At 38.8% G+C, this 14018-nt stretch overlaps 1 protein-coding gene across 1 annotated transcript in view; it reads left to right on the top strand.

The window, feature by feature from the left end:
• Positions 1-14018, top strand: part of NAALADL2 (N-acetylated alpha-linked acidic dipeptidase like 2) — a gene marked incomplete at both ends in the record, with an annotated part of 379117 nt that overhangs the window by 346434 nt on the left and 18665 nt on the right. Inside the window, 2 exons of the mRNA XM_082003692.1 lie at positions 5691-5784; positions 13704-13902. Of these exons, the coding sequence (XP_081859818.1) occupies positions 5691-5784; positions 13704-13902 (293 nt within the window). The remainder of the gene's footprint in view (positions 1-5690; positions 5785-13703; positions 13903-14018) is intronic.

Here is a 14018-nt window from a genome sequence, read left to right as displayed (position 1 = left end):
TGCCACTGCACAATTCAGGTTTCAAGTAGCTGTGACTAATTCATTCCAGCAGGTAAAACTGGAGTACAGCGCTACTGAAGAGCAGTGTTCACAAAAGGGTAAACATAGCAGTTTAAACGTAAACAGAGATCTGAGATGTCTGCTTAGATTTTAGCGCTCTTAACATAACTAAAAATGTCCTAAAGGCTCAACACCCTCACCCACTGAGGTTTTCATAGCGCACAGGCTAGATACAGCACACAGTTCCAAATTTCACTAGACAAAAAAAAAAACAACAACAAACCAAGACTGGCATGTGAACTTCTGTAGTAAAGAAACTGCCTGCACACTATCTGCTGATGTTTATTCTAACAGACTGATCTCTATCGTGCATAATAGTTTCATATCTTCATATCCACTAAATATGTTTTCATTTTATTTCTCTTACAAGTTTCTCATCATATGACAGAATGGAAGGTGGGTTGCCATGCCTGCATTGTCTGTAAAACCAGATAACATTTAAGACGTGTCCCTGCAAGACATGATCAATAACAGCAGGCCCCAAAAGCAAAAATGAATCTGTGTAAAAAAGGCTGAGCAGAGCCTTTCACATTTTTGTATCCTGGATTTTCAGTATTCACATTTTTTTTTTTAAGTTTGCATGCCAATAGATGTGCTTTGAGTTGTTAGTAGGAAGCTTGGATATTTGAGGAAGCAAGTTGCCTTGAAAACTGAGTTTAACTCTCTGAAAAACCAAGTGTTACATACTCACCAAAAAAAATATTCCTGTGATGAACCCCTCCCCAACTCCATTTTAGTTTCCTTATTTCCATTGTAAAACATGTACAAGGATAAAGGATAATTATAATTTACATAGATGAACATACTGTGTGTATTTAATCTGGTTATTATTTTATTGTCACAATCTTTTTGAGAGTGGTGCGGACCTACCTGATGTCCCCAAGAGCTGACATTTATAGTGAAATTAGGTTCATAATTGGATAGAATTGCAGACATAGTTCCTAAATGAGTAGGTTATAACGCTTTGAAAGAGAGAGGAACCTATGTCTTCTTTTAGGAAGTGTCATGTGGTACTGAATCATCTTTAACACCAGCATTTTTGGAAGTTGTGGGGTTTTTTAGCTTTTGGGATCTGCACAGCGTCTGAGAGATAAAGGCAGGGACAGTAGTTACTTCCTTCCTACAAAGATGTTTACACTGTAAGGTAAAAGACCTTGGAAAAATATTACCTTGATATAAACTTATTTTGAATATTCAGATTTATTTTGCAATGTACAGTATAATTTTACAATTATTGTTATGTTTTATATTAATATTTACCTCTAAAGCAATTGGAAGTTCATTAAATACGTTTTTGTTTACTGAAGAATACCTTTTCCAAAGCCAAGTGCATTGGAAATGTTATTCATTTTTTTTTTTCATTTTAAATTGCATAAGAAAAGCATTTCAGAATCAATTAGCATTTGGACTGTAATTTTTTTCTTTAGACTTGATAATTGTGCAAATGTTACAGCAGTTATTGTGTATATTGTGTGTGTATTATTATGTATAAATGTTATTTGAGAAGTTGTCATTAGTGTTATAACCAGTTCAGTATGGAAATAGAATCAATTATGCTGTTTAGCATTTCACTTTATGAGAAAATTGTTGTCTTTACTGTTTGCTAAGTTATTCTTGAATTTAATAGTTCAATAATCAGTCTGAACCATTTTTCAATAGGGAAAGGGAGGCAGAAGCTTGTCTTTGTTTTCCATGTATATTCAGTGTTGTACTCAGGGGAATGCTATATCCAAAAATAAGACTATAAATAAGAAATCAGTAGCCTTTTCTGTCTTGCTGCATTATGTGGGTTTGATATATGCTTCTGCAGCATTATTACTTACTCTGTTCAAATCAATGCCTTAAGCTTTCCTTTATGTGATTGATTTCTTCCATTAGCCTATGAAGTACGTGATTTAATAAACACCGCTGTTACCTGTTTACTAACACACAAATATCTGCAGCATTACATACAGAGATACTATAAGTTTCCAAAATGCTTCAGTCAGTCATAAGATTTTGATGGTATAACTTTATTTGAGTAGGAAAGAGAAAACAACTTTAGTCTTACGTAGTCAAAAGCAAAATAAACTTGCTTGGAAGAAATGGAAATAAGGCAAGAACTTACAAAAATTAAGCCAGAGTCTGTAGGAGATAATGATAAAAAAGAAAGATGCTTACTAAGGTATTCTCCTCTTTAATGCCACTTTCATGCCTCAGAAAAGAAGCATTTTTTCCATACTTTGTGTTCTTAAAACACTGCGGTAACAGATTGAAAAGCATCAGTAGCACTGTATAACTATTCATGTCCCTCCCTAAAATATACCTATGAGTATGTATCTTGCATTACCATGTAGGTTTTTGTAGAAATGGGGTGTCAAGAAAGAATTCAAATGTTTCGTGTGATATGGTACTATTTAGAATTCAATGGGTTTGGGCTCCATATAGAATGAATCCTCTTTAACAGGATGTTATTTCATTGCCACAGTTCCTTCTTCATAGCAACTTACAAGTTGTTAATATTTTGGGCAGCTATATCTTGAAAGAGTTCTGTGCAGGACAAGGAAGGGATTTGCATGGCATTTCGACATTCAGAATGAGATTTTTATGTTGCTTATGTATGGATTATATAAACCCGGTTTAGATACAGTTTTGTACAAATTTTTGTTTGCTGTAATAATTTTAATTTTTGTATTTCCTCAACACCTCTCTGATATTCCTAAGACCAATGTTTTCTAATGCTTTTCAATGTAGAGACTTTTGTGTATAATCACTGATAGAAAAAGTAATGGCCTTCAAGCATTAATGGCCCATGCAGCTGGGAAGTTTGGAGAAAAGTTTCATGAGAGGTTACTGTGTTTTAACTGATATTTTAACACAGATGTCCAAACACAGTATTTTTTTATGTACCTTTGTGGTGAGGTTGGCCCTGGCTGGATGCCAGGTGCCCACCAAAGCTGCTCTGTCTCTCCCCTCCTCAGCTGGACAGGGGAGAGAAAATAGAACAAAAGGCTCGTGGGTCGAGATAAGGACGGAGAGATCACTCAGCAATTACTGTCACTGGCAAAACAGACTCGACTTGGGGAAAATCAATTTCATTTATTACCAATCAAATCAGAGTAGGATAATGAGAAATAAACCCAAATCTTAAAAAAACACCTTCCTCCCATCTCTCCCTTTTTCTGGAGCTCAACTTCACTCCCGAATTCTCTACCTCCTCCCCTTCCAGCAGTTGTGGTCAGTTCATTACACCTTGTCTCTGCCGCTCCTTCCTCCTCACCCTCTGCCCTGCTCCAGTGTGGGATCCCTCCCACGGGAGACCATCCTCCACCAACTTCTCCAACATGGGTCCTTCCCACGGGCTGCAGTTCTTCACGAACTGCTCCAGCCCAGGCCCCTCACAGGTGCCATCCTTCAGGAACAGGCTGCTCCAGCCTGGGTCCCCCACGGGTGCCGTCCTTCAGGAACAGGCTGCTCCAGCCTGGGTCCCCCACGGGTGCCGTCCTTCAGGAACAGGCTGCTCCAGCCTGGCCCCCGCAGGGTCCCAGGTCCTGCCAGCAAACCTGCTCCAGCCGGGGCTCCTCTCTCTCCCCACGGGGCCACAGGCCCTGCCAGGAGCCGGCCCCGGCGCGGGCTGCCCACGGGGTCACGGCCTCCTTCGGGCATCCCCCTGCCCCGGCGTGGGGCCCTCCCCGGGTGCAGATCTGCTCCCCCGTGGGGCTCCATGGCCGCAGGGGCACAGCCGGCCTCCCCGTGGGCTTCCCCGGGGGCTGCCGGGGAACCTCTGCTCCGGCGCCCGGAGCCTCTCCTGCCTCCTTCTGCACAGGCCTTGGGGCCTGCAGGGCTGTTGCTCTCACAGTTTCTCACCCCTCTCTCTGGATGCAGGCTGTTGTGCAGTTTGGCGCTTTTTTTTCCTTCTTAACTCTGCTCCCCCAGAGGCGCTGCCCCCGTCGCTGATGGGCTCGGCCTTGGCCAGCGGCGGGTCCGTCTCGGAGCCGGCTGGCACTGGCTCTGTCGGACATGGGGGAAGCTTCCGGCAGCTTCTCACAGCAGCCGCCCCTGCAGCCCCCCACTACCAAAACCTTGCCGCGCAAACCCAATACATCCTTCAAGTTTATTCTTAGTTCTTTAGTTTTCCTGATAACAGCCTGACATACCGTTATTCCTTCCTATGTTTTTCTCACTGTACATATGTGGGGTTTTTTTTCTTCATGCATTTTACAATATTATGTTCTCTAGAGGTAAATCTCAATAGCTTCACAGTACATCTCTGCTCAGCTCTGGGTTGCAGCCTCATATACAGCATGTTACCTCAGTCTCTGTACTCAAGTCAGTCTGTGGACAGGTAAAAAACAGTATTTCTGTAATGCTTTCTTAAAAATGTTGGGGTTCTATTAATCTTTTTCCAGGAAACTTGTATTTCTGATATTACCCGGTTTTTCCTGAGAGATGGTTTTCCTTTTCAATTGCTGTACTACTGTTTTTAATATTACTTAGGAATGTTGTTTTTCCTACTTCTTTGTCTTGTAGAATTAAAATGCTACTTTCAGCACAGCAACTACAATATTGCTTTTGAAGGATAGATATTATTCTAACCCCACCAACACCTTGGGAAGTATTGTACAATATGATTCTGTTCAGTCCACATTTTTATCAGCACGATCACCATCACCTGCAGACATCATTCCACTTTTGGGCACAGCTCTACAGCTATTTTTTTTCCCTTTTTGCAATATCAAGATATGAGGAAGATGAATGAAAGTTTCTTGCATGTTTTTGTCGGTATGTTTTTATAGATCCCACTAACAGTGATGGACTTGGCAGCCTAGAGACTGAAATCCTCTGTTTAATCACAGGCTAGGTATAGTTCAACAGAAAGACATATTTCTACACATAGCCTCCATAGCACGTCTAAGCTTTGAGCTGGAGAGCCTACCTTCTATGAGTGAAAAAAAGCACTTGGGCCAGTCAGTCTCTGGCCTCATCTTTGGAACTGTTGAAGAGAAGTGTTCGTGCCATTGACTTTCATGACAGGTGCTAATGTCTAGTCTGGAGTGGACTGAGAGTTCCCTTTCACTCATTTGGGAATTTCTTTGCGTAAGTTACTGAGAGAATGTAGTGTTCTGTCCAGTTTGGAAGTTGTACGTTTGTGTGCATCACGTATCTCTTCAAAAGGCAGTAGGTTTTCAGGTCTGCTTGCATTTAACCACAGACTTGATCTGAAGCTCATTAACGTCTGTGATTTTTATTTTTTTTTTTACTTGTGTAAAGTCTCAAAATCCAATAATTAAAACCAGAGAACTAAATAAAACAATAAAACTCATTCCTGTTTTTAGAATGTTAAGATATTTTATTTGAAAATAAAGCAAAACTAAGGCCCTTCAGAGACTCCTGCATGTCCTAGGTCCACAGAAAAGTACTGCACAGAATTCTTGTGTGTGGTCATAAATTGTAACCTCTTAACATTTTTAATGTGGTATTAGAAAGGCAATAGGTCATATTCCTTTTCACAAAGATGTGTTTATGGGGTTTTATTAATTTTTCCTTGAAAATGCAATGTAATCAAAGTATGTGCTATTCCAAAAGAAGTACTGACTATTAAATCTGATAGAAATTATTTGACTGTTTTGTGGGTTTTTTGTATTTTTCAGCTAACAGGACAAGTGACTTTGCAAATTGCCAGTGAACCAGTTTTGCCGTTTAATGCCCTCGACATCGCATTAGAAGTTCAGAACAGTCTTAAAGGTAACTTTTGTTGGAGAAATGTTGAAAAAAAAGTTCATCTACTCCCTGATACAGATTTTCAATTTCCACTTGAATGATAGCCCGTGATTTTACTAAAGTTATATGTTCCTAAATAAACCACAGTTTTTGTTGCTAAATGAAGCCACAAAATGTTTATATTTCTTCTGATGTTACTATGTCAGTTAAGAAATAATTAGTATCAAAATCTCATAATTACTATCAAAGATAACAACCTCTGTGACTGAACTGGATTTTAATTCCTTTTAAGGCTTTTTTCAGTACAGGCAAGAAAGGGCTTTTAATACCGTTGCCATTTGGCCCCTTAATTTTCACAATCATCTTCCTTGTTTGGTTATTCCACTAATTCACCTTGTTGGCAGAGCATGCTAACTTTTCTCATTTTTCAGGTGTGACACAGCATGATAATTTACCAATACGTATTGTTTGCATTGATTAAGCACTGAGACCCTGGCAGGTCTGTATTTGAAACTGATCTTGATGTGTTTGGGACAATGGGTTGGGGTTAGGAAGATGGACAAGTTTCTAGTCAGAAAGTAAACAGAAGTGACAGTTAACTTGGAAATGATGCGGATATAATTCTCATGGACTCTGGATTTGACACTGTTTGCTAAGTGTAGGATGAATGCCTTCGTATGAGACCACTCCACCAAAATTGTGGAGCCATTGCTAATATTCCTATGTTGCCTTCTCATTTCTGCCTCTTTCTATTGTCTTGTGGCCTTTTAGGGCTTGATAAAAGAATAAGCATTCTGCAGTCTTTTTGTCCTATGTTGACAACAGAACCCAACTAAGGCAATAGCCCCTGGCTTGAGCTGTTTAAGATAACACAGTTAAATGGTGTGCATTCCCCTTGCTTCTGGGGGATGTTAGGTGGGTTTTTTCCTGTTTTTTTTTTCTCTACAGTTCATAGAAAAATGTCGATATGTTATAAGGAACTAAACCCATTGTATGTTACTGATATGTTCTCTGCTACTATCTAGACTACAAAAGATCAATAAATCTTCTTAGTAATTGTGAAAAGAGTATCTGTCTTAGCTCTAGTCCAGAGGACTAAGGAGGAAGTCTAGGTTTTAACACTATCCAGTGTCACTCATCCATATAAACTTTCTCCTTCAGTATCATCTGTCTTCCTCCTCCCATTCTGTCCCTTTTCCCTGAGAGTTTCTTCATATATTAGTGTGTTCAAATGAGATCCAACTCTCCTTCCTGTTCTAAATGACTAGTTGAAAGCAAGCTGGATGTGGAGAGCACATAAGAAGCTTAGTCCTTGGCGATTAAATCTTTTGATAATTTAGCTGCCAAACTCTAACATAATTCCTTGAATGTGTACAAAGTGAGATATTTCAGAAGCTGATATTCTGGTCAGAATTCAGTGAACTGAAAAGGAATGGTAAAATGACAAGAACCCAAATGAAATTTGAAAGACTGGTCCTGAGCATGCTCTTCTTAGGACCTTAGAGTGGAAAAAAGTGAGATAGGTAAAACCATGTTGTTATTTCCTGATCTCCAGTTATGTCTCTGATACAGATAATCTGTAGTGTGCTAAGGCCTTTCAAAAGGCCTTAAAATAATTTTTCTATTTATACATTTATGGAACTCTCAAGTTGATCTGTTAAATAAAGATGTAAGTTCTATAAAATCACACCAAAACTTTACATATGGTTTAGTAGAATGTGAGAACTTATCTCAAAGATTTTTTGCAACCTTGAGGTGCTGCTCCTGCCTTTCATTCACTCTCTACAGTATGAAGTATCACTTTTCTGTAATACACATTCATAGAAGTATAACACCTTTTCTTTAAACTTTGCCCATCCATCATTGTCAAGACCTAGGAGCCAGCAGACTGCACTGGACTGGAATCACTGAGCATCCAAAAAGATAAGTAATTTTAGCTCTGTTGTGCCATGTAAACATTGGTTTAGTTTAACCTAAGCACAGCAGGGAATGATTATCAAATAGAAAGGGTGGCTCAGGTGGTATTCCTTCACCTGAACATGAGATATCTGCTATTTTCTTCCTTTTTTCTTTATTTTGAGTAACAGGAAATGTTGATTTAAACTGACTTTTTTCCTCTAACTTCAGTTAGGTTATTTAACTCAACCACTTCAGGGGAAGGAAAATTATTTTCTAGGCTGCAGGATAAATTTTCTTCCAGCTGTTCTTCTTGGAGTTTTGTTTAATGACTTTTCTCATGACTTTAATGTCTCGTCTATCTCTGACTTATGTCAAATAACAGTTTATTTTCATTTTGGAGACCAATAAGATAATGGCCTTCTTTTGGGTTACTTCAATGAGAAGTTGTACTTTTTAACATGGCTCATGGTTTTCTTCATTCTTAAAAACATTTTCTTCCGTCTGCGATTTCCAGTTCAAAGTTGCATTGCCTTAGTAAACTATTTCCTTCTCCAACTCAATGCAAATTGTAAATACAGAAAAGATGAAGGGAAGTCTGCACAACATGCTAGAAGATTTGTTAATTAGGCTTAATTTTATGCCTCCTGGATCTGGTTCAGCCAATCACTTAAACACACTGTTGGACTTTCTCACATTCTTGAAGTTAAATCATGTGTAAATACTTGAGTCAGAGCTTTACAGTCTCCTGGATATCCTCAGAAAAGGATGTGAGTGTCTTAATATTTGCTAATACTGCATTTATTTATGTTTCCAAAGGATATAATTCTGTAATGTGGTGGGTACTGTGAGCTCTGTTAAATTCAATAAGATGTTACTCAGCACTTTATAAACCATTTCTTACATTCAGGATAAGCTGGATGGCAGGTTATAGGGAAATGTCATCCACATGTTTACATCTGGCTCAAGGCCTCTTCCTCAGAAAGATGGGGAAATGGCTGTTAACGCGACGTGTTCTCTCTGCTTGCACATGACATAACTCTTGGAAACAAGCTACTGCTTTTAGGTTCATCTGAAAGGAAGGGTTGTGACTGGAGAGACATTTCTTTTTGTGCATCTCCTGATGGTCTGATGTTTAACAGGAAACCTCGTGGTCATAAATGACATCAGATGGGTTCCAAGACTGTAATCCAGGTCCCTGGGGCTATTCAGGCTGTTATCTATCTGATCACAGATGTGGTATTTTAGAGAAATTCATAAACAGGTGACAGTTTAAAATATTCTTATTAACTACACATTGCAGTTGTGTGGTGTTTGTGCCTTTCACACATTTAAAATCAAAACCCACTGCAACTCGAATCTAATACAGGAATACCTCGCTATGCCTTGCATGCTATGAAAACCCAATTTATCCTTTGAGGTAGGGCACAGACAAGATGTCAAATTTGGTGTATGAATGATACAAATGGTTCTTTTAAGCACTTCTGTAGAAGTATTTTGTATGTATATGCAAGTACCAATGTATAAGCATTTGTATATAAGTATTTTGTATGTATATAAGCATTTTTATTCAAAACATTCATATCACCCACTGAATGCTTTTAGCACTGTGCAGTCTGAACTTGCTTCTTGTAGCTTATCTTGCACTGTATTTGAGCCTCTTTGAAACTTAGTATATGTTACAGCAAGCTTGAGGGACTGATGATGGAGGTGTTAGGATCAAAAGGCTTTCTGTACCTTTACACCTGACTATAACAAGTTCAATTACACAGTTTACAAAAATAAAGGCAACCAGGTTTGATAGCCACGTCTTTCGCTTAGGTGCTGTTGGGTGTAGAAGCTGATACTATTTTGTTATTGCAAGTCACTGGGCCCACCTAGACTCATGCAGACCTTACAAAAATTGGTATCTGTTACCCCCACTTTAGATGGTGGCTGAGTAGCACTGGGCACACATGCTAAGATTCCCTAGTTGTGACTTTCATCCCAGGCTGCTGAAGCTGGTAAGCAAGTCAGATAAGCTGTAAGCCACCTCTAATAGGTACTGGCTGAGAGACGCCTATGAAGACAAATTAAGTGGGGGTGAGATTTTCTGGTTTTCCCTGTATAGGGAGGGCAAGGGCTGTGATTTAAAGCTCTTTGGCTGACGCAGTGTCAGTTGTGTGTTGCTTTCTATCAGTTAGGCCCTTTCTTCTCCCCAGAATGAATATCTTACAGATGTTAACAGCAGCTGAAGTACTTGGGGTGATAATAGTAGGCAGTGCTAGCAGAAGTTTAAAAATAATCTGTTTTATGATAAGCCATTTCCAGGAAAGTCTGCATGAATTTCCACAGCCCTGACTCAACCCATACATTTCAAAACATCAGTCTAAACTCTCCGTTCTTAGAAAAATCAATACAGAAACATATCTCTGTCATTTACTTGATGGCTGCGTACTCATTGCCTACAGCTATCTGCTAGTCTTCATCTTGGCATCATTTTACCTGCTTGACTGTATTTCCCTGATCATTTAGGGTGCTTTTCAGAGTTACTTTCTCCATCTGTCTGTAATGTTCAGAAAGTTTCCTTCTTTACTGTTCCCACCCATTATTCTTGACTGCTGCAGAGGTGAAAAATACAACAGTTAGTTATCTGTATATATGATAGAAATACCTTCCTTGCCATGAGACACTGACATCTTTTTCTCAGTATCCTTTCAAGGTTGTTATATATTAGTACTGGCAAACCTTCCATCAGCCTTTAAAAAAAAGAAAAATCATGGAAAAATGCATTTTCCATGGACAAAGCACTCGGGACTGAAGGAAAAGGATGAATATCTATTCTGTATCAGTAGGCCATATATGTTTCAGCAGCTCTGTACAAAGTCATTGATAACTTCCTCTGTATTGACATGAATAATAATGTCACAACATGCCTGCTTAATGACAGCCTCTTTGAAAAGAGAATTCTTGTAACAGCACCAGATTAGTTTGCTTGGGCAGTAGCAGTCATGGTAGAAAAATTGAAGCTGATGGCAACATATTCCTTGCACTGAGGATGTCTGTGGATTTGTGTTTCTGGCCCCTGTAGGGTACTTTCTACAAAGCTTTCCCATTCAGATTTTCCACTGCTAGTTCTGATCATCCAATTTTGCACAGCATGAAAAATCTTCCTAGTGAATACAAAAACGCACCATAGCTGATCATGAATGTGCAAGCTAATCAAAACCTGAACCAATTTCTCCTCTCTCTTGCATACAAACACATGTTCACATGCATGGAGAGCAAGCGTCGTGCCTTAATCTGCTGACTTGTCTGTGTTCATTCTCCTGCAGGTGCTCATAGGCCAGTACATTCATACCAGAGGGCACAAACACAATTTAAAAATGTTAAATCTCTAGCAGTACATTCATAAGAGCAATCAGCTACACAGGGAAAGGCTATTGTACTCAATGTCTGTAAAAATAAATATCTATTTGGTGTAACCTGTTTCTGAATAAAATCCAGTTACATTTAGCAAGTGTAATGAAATTCAACAGTATAATTCTCTGATCAAGAGTATACATACTCTTGAGTCACTTTCTAGTACTTGCAATTTTATTTATTTAACAACTAAACAACTAGCTTAGATGATTCATCATGATTCATACTGGAGACGAGGGAAAAGAACACAAAATATAATAATGATGTGGCATTGTTTTCTCTTCAATGAAGTAACACTTGCAGGTTTTTTTTTAATTTTCTTTGTAGAAGCATCACTATATGTTTAAGATATTATTAGTTAATGCATCCTTTTCATTAAGAATCATTTGCCCTTCCAGTCCCAGCTTCTCAACTTGAGAAGCATAAATCACAGTTTCCCTTGGAAGTGAAGTTGTATGTTGTTGTAAAAACTACTGATGCCCTCAAAGCTATGTCCTTAGTTCTCTGTGGTAACACTATCCATAGACACTTCCAGGTTTTGTACTGAAGTTTCAACAAAGGGCCTGGGTGGTTGTTTTACAATGTGTTCTACAATGTGTTTAGAGTATGATGTAAACAGTGCTTTTTACATATGACTAAAGTAAAAGGTAGTTGGTTTAGGGGCAAAATGCATGCTGTGGAGAAGGAGTGAGAGCATCTACAGGATTTTTATGTTTAAAAGGGTGGTCTGGTTGGCTTCTTTCCAAATACAGAATGATGTATTTTCCCTTTATCTCACCTTCCCTATTGAAAAGGTATAGCTGATATTTGCAATTGTTTATATAACATTTAGAATAGAAATTATAAATGTTTTATGTTACTTGGAATATGAAGTGCTTTGCTGAAACCAAAGGATTCTTTCTAACAGGGTGAATTTATACCTTTCTATACTGACAGAAGTCCCAGGGTAAGGCATGCACAGTGCCTGGATTATATGCATGGAAATCTCAAGTTCTTCAGCTGCACAGAATGTTTGCCTGAGGTTTGAAAATTGAGGATACTGATATTTTGCAAAATATCCCAAATGTACCAAGATTATATGGTTGAGAATATTTTTCTGAGGCATCAGCTTAACTTTATCAGACTTTAAATTACTCCAGACTCAATCAGAAAGATACCAATCTCATATACCTCAAGGTACTACAGTGCCTGTTATCCATTCTAATTAGGGAAAGGTGGATTGGTTAAGAGCCATTGACAAAGCAACCTTGTCCCAAACCAAGACAGACATAAACCATCTTCTGTCACTCCTGTTCCTGCAGGGAGCTTCTGATCGTTGTTGAAATTCGTCTTGATAGCTCAGGAAGTTTTGCTAGGTTGTAATGCATTAGTCAGCTGAATGCCAGGAGCGCATGGGGATCTATGAGTTCCTTTCCCTTTGCTGAAATGTATCCAATAGCAAATCTCTTTTTTCCATGCAAGAGAGAATATGTCATATTCAGGCGTTTCCTTGAATTTCTTTGTTGTACCTATTTGCTTTTCCATTCCTGTTATATGCTCACCTTTCAGACTCCATCCGTAAGTAGTTTGAGAAATGGGTTGATGTTCTCCTCGTAGTATTTCTGATCTCTCCATGTACCTATTAGGCAAGGAACTTCAGTATTCATTTAACTTGTGTCTTGAACCACTTTGGATTAATCATCTCAGTCACTAAGATACTGAGGTTTGTACATTTAGCTAAAGGTGAGATAGCTTCTAAAGCTGAATGGTTTGTTTGGATTAAATCGTCATTTGAAAGACAGGCAAAGTGAATCTTGGCCTTAAAGATCGTTTCTGTGTCCTGGAAACGTTTTTGCTGACTGATGTTCCTTTGATTTTATATCAGGTTCAGACTCTGCTTTCTCTCTCCATGTGCTTGTAAAAATTAATGCAGTCTATGTACACCCTGGGAAAGGAGGGCATGCTCTTCACCTGCACTGCAGGTGGGAATAGACTGCACGTTCACACTGCTCCAATTCACATATGTCTGTGTAGCATTACAAACAAAGTAACAGTTAGCACTCCAAGTTTAAAAAATTTTGAAAATATTGACTGGATAAGAATATACATTTGGATATCAATTACAGTGTTACTTGGCTCATTGGCATGTGATTTAAGGGATTAAGAAGAACAATTTCACATCCCCTCTACAACTGTTGTTAACCTCTAGGATTCTAAAATGTTGAGCAAAATTCAATTAAACTCTGCATATTACGATTTTGCATACAGTAGTCATTATGGAATCCAAGCACGAGCTTTCAAACTTGAGAGCAGTAGCATCAAATGGCATTGAATAAATTCTGTCTCAGAAGGAAATGTTATAGTTAACTGATTTATAACCATTGCTTCCTGCCTGCCTATTTTTCCAATGGTAGATTTCAAGCTGTACCCCAAAATTGTACCTTGTAGCTTATTAGATCTTAAAACATCACAGCCCAAATTGATCTTCGAAAAATAGATCAGAGCTTATGCACAACGATCTATGGCCTTCTTTGATCCATTACATCATTCTCAGAAGGGAAAAGATGCTCAGGCTTTAATTGGACTATTAATTTTGACTTGTAAGCAAGAGTAGTAAGTGATGTTCTCTGAATCACTGGCAACTGTCTTGCTCTTCCTGTTCCTAGGTGATGAAGTAGACATTCCTCAGTTGCTTGCAGTGGCATCACGCCTGAGGGACACCGCAGAATTGTTCCAATCAGATGAGATGCGCCCAGCTAATGACCCCAAGGAGAGAGCTCCTATCAGAGTCAGGATGCTCAATGATGTGCTACAAAGCTTGGAGAAAAGCTTCCTGGTTCATCGAGCTCCACCAGGACTTTATAGGTATGTTCAACATGTTCTTCATTTGAGCTTAAATAGTAATATCACATTGCTTGGTTTTCAAAACCATCATGCTCTTTTTAAAAAAAACCTCAGTGAGTATCCAAGATCAAAGCTAC

The sequence above is a fragment of the Phaethon aethereus genome (genome assembly GCF_964289735.1).
Source record: "Phaethon aethereus genome assembly, chromosome: 9".
In the NCBI taxonomy this organism is placed as follows: Eukaryota; Metazoa; Chordata; class Aves; order Phaethontiformes; family Phaethontidae; genus Phaethon; species Phaethon aethereus.
Note: the sequence above shows the minus strand (reverse complement) of the source record. Positions and strands in the feature narration are given on the sequence as shown.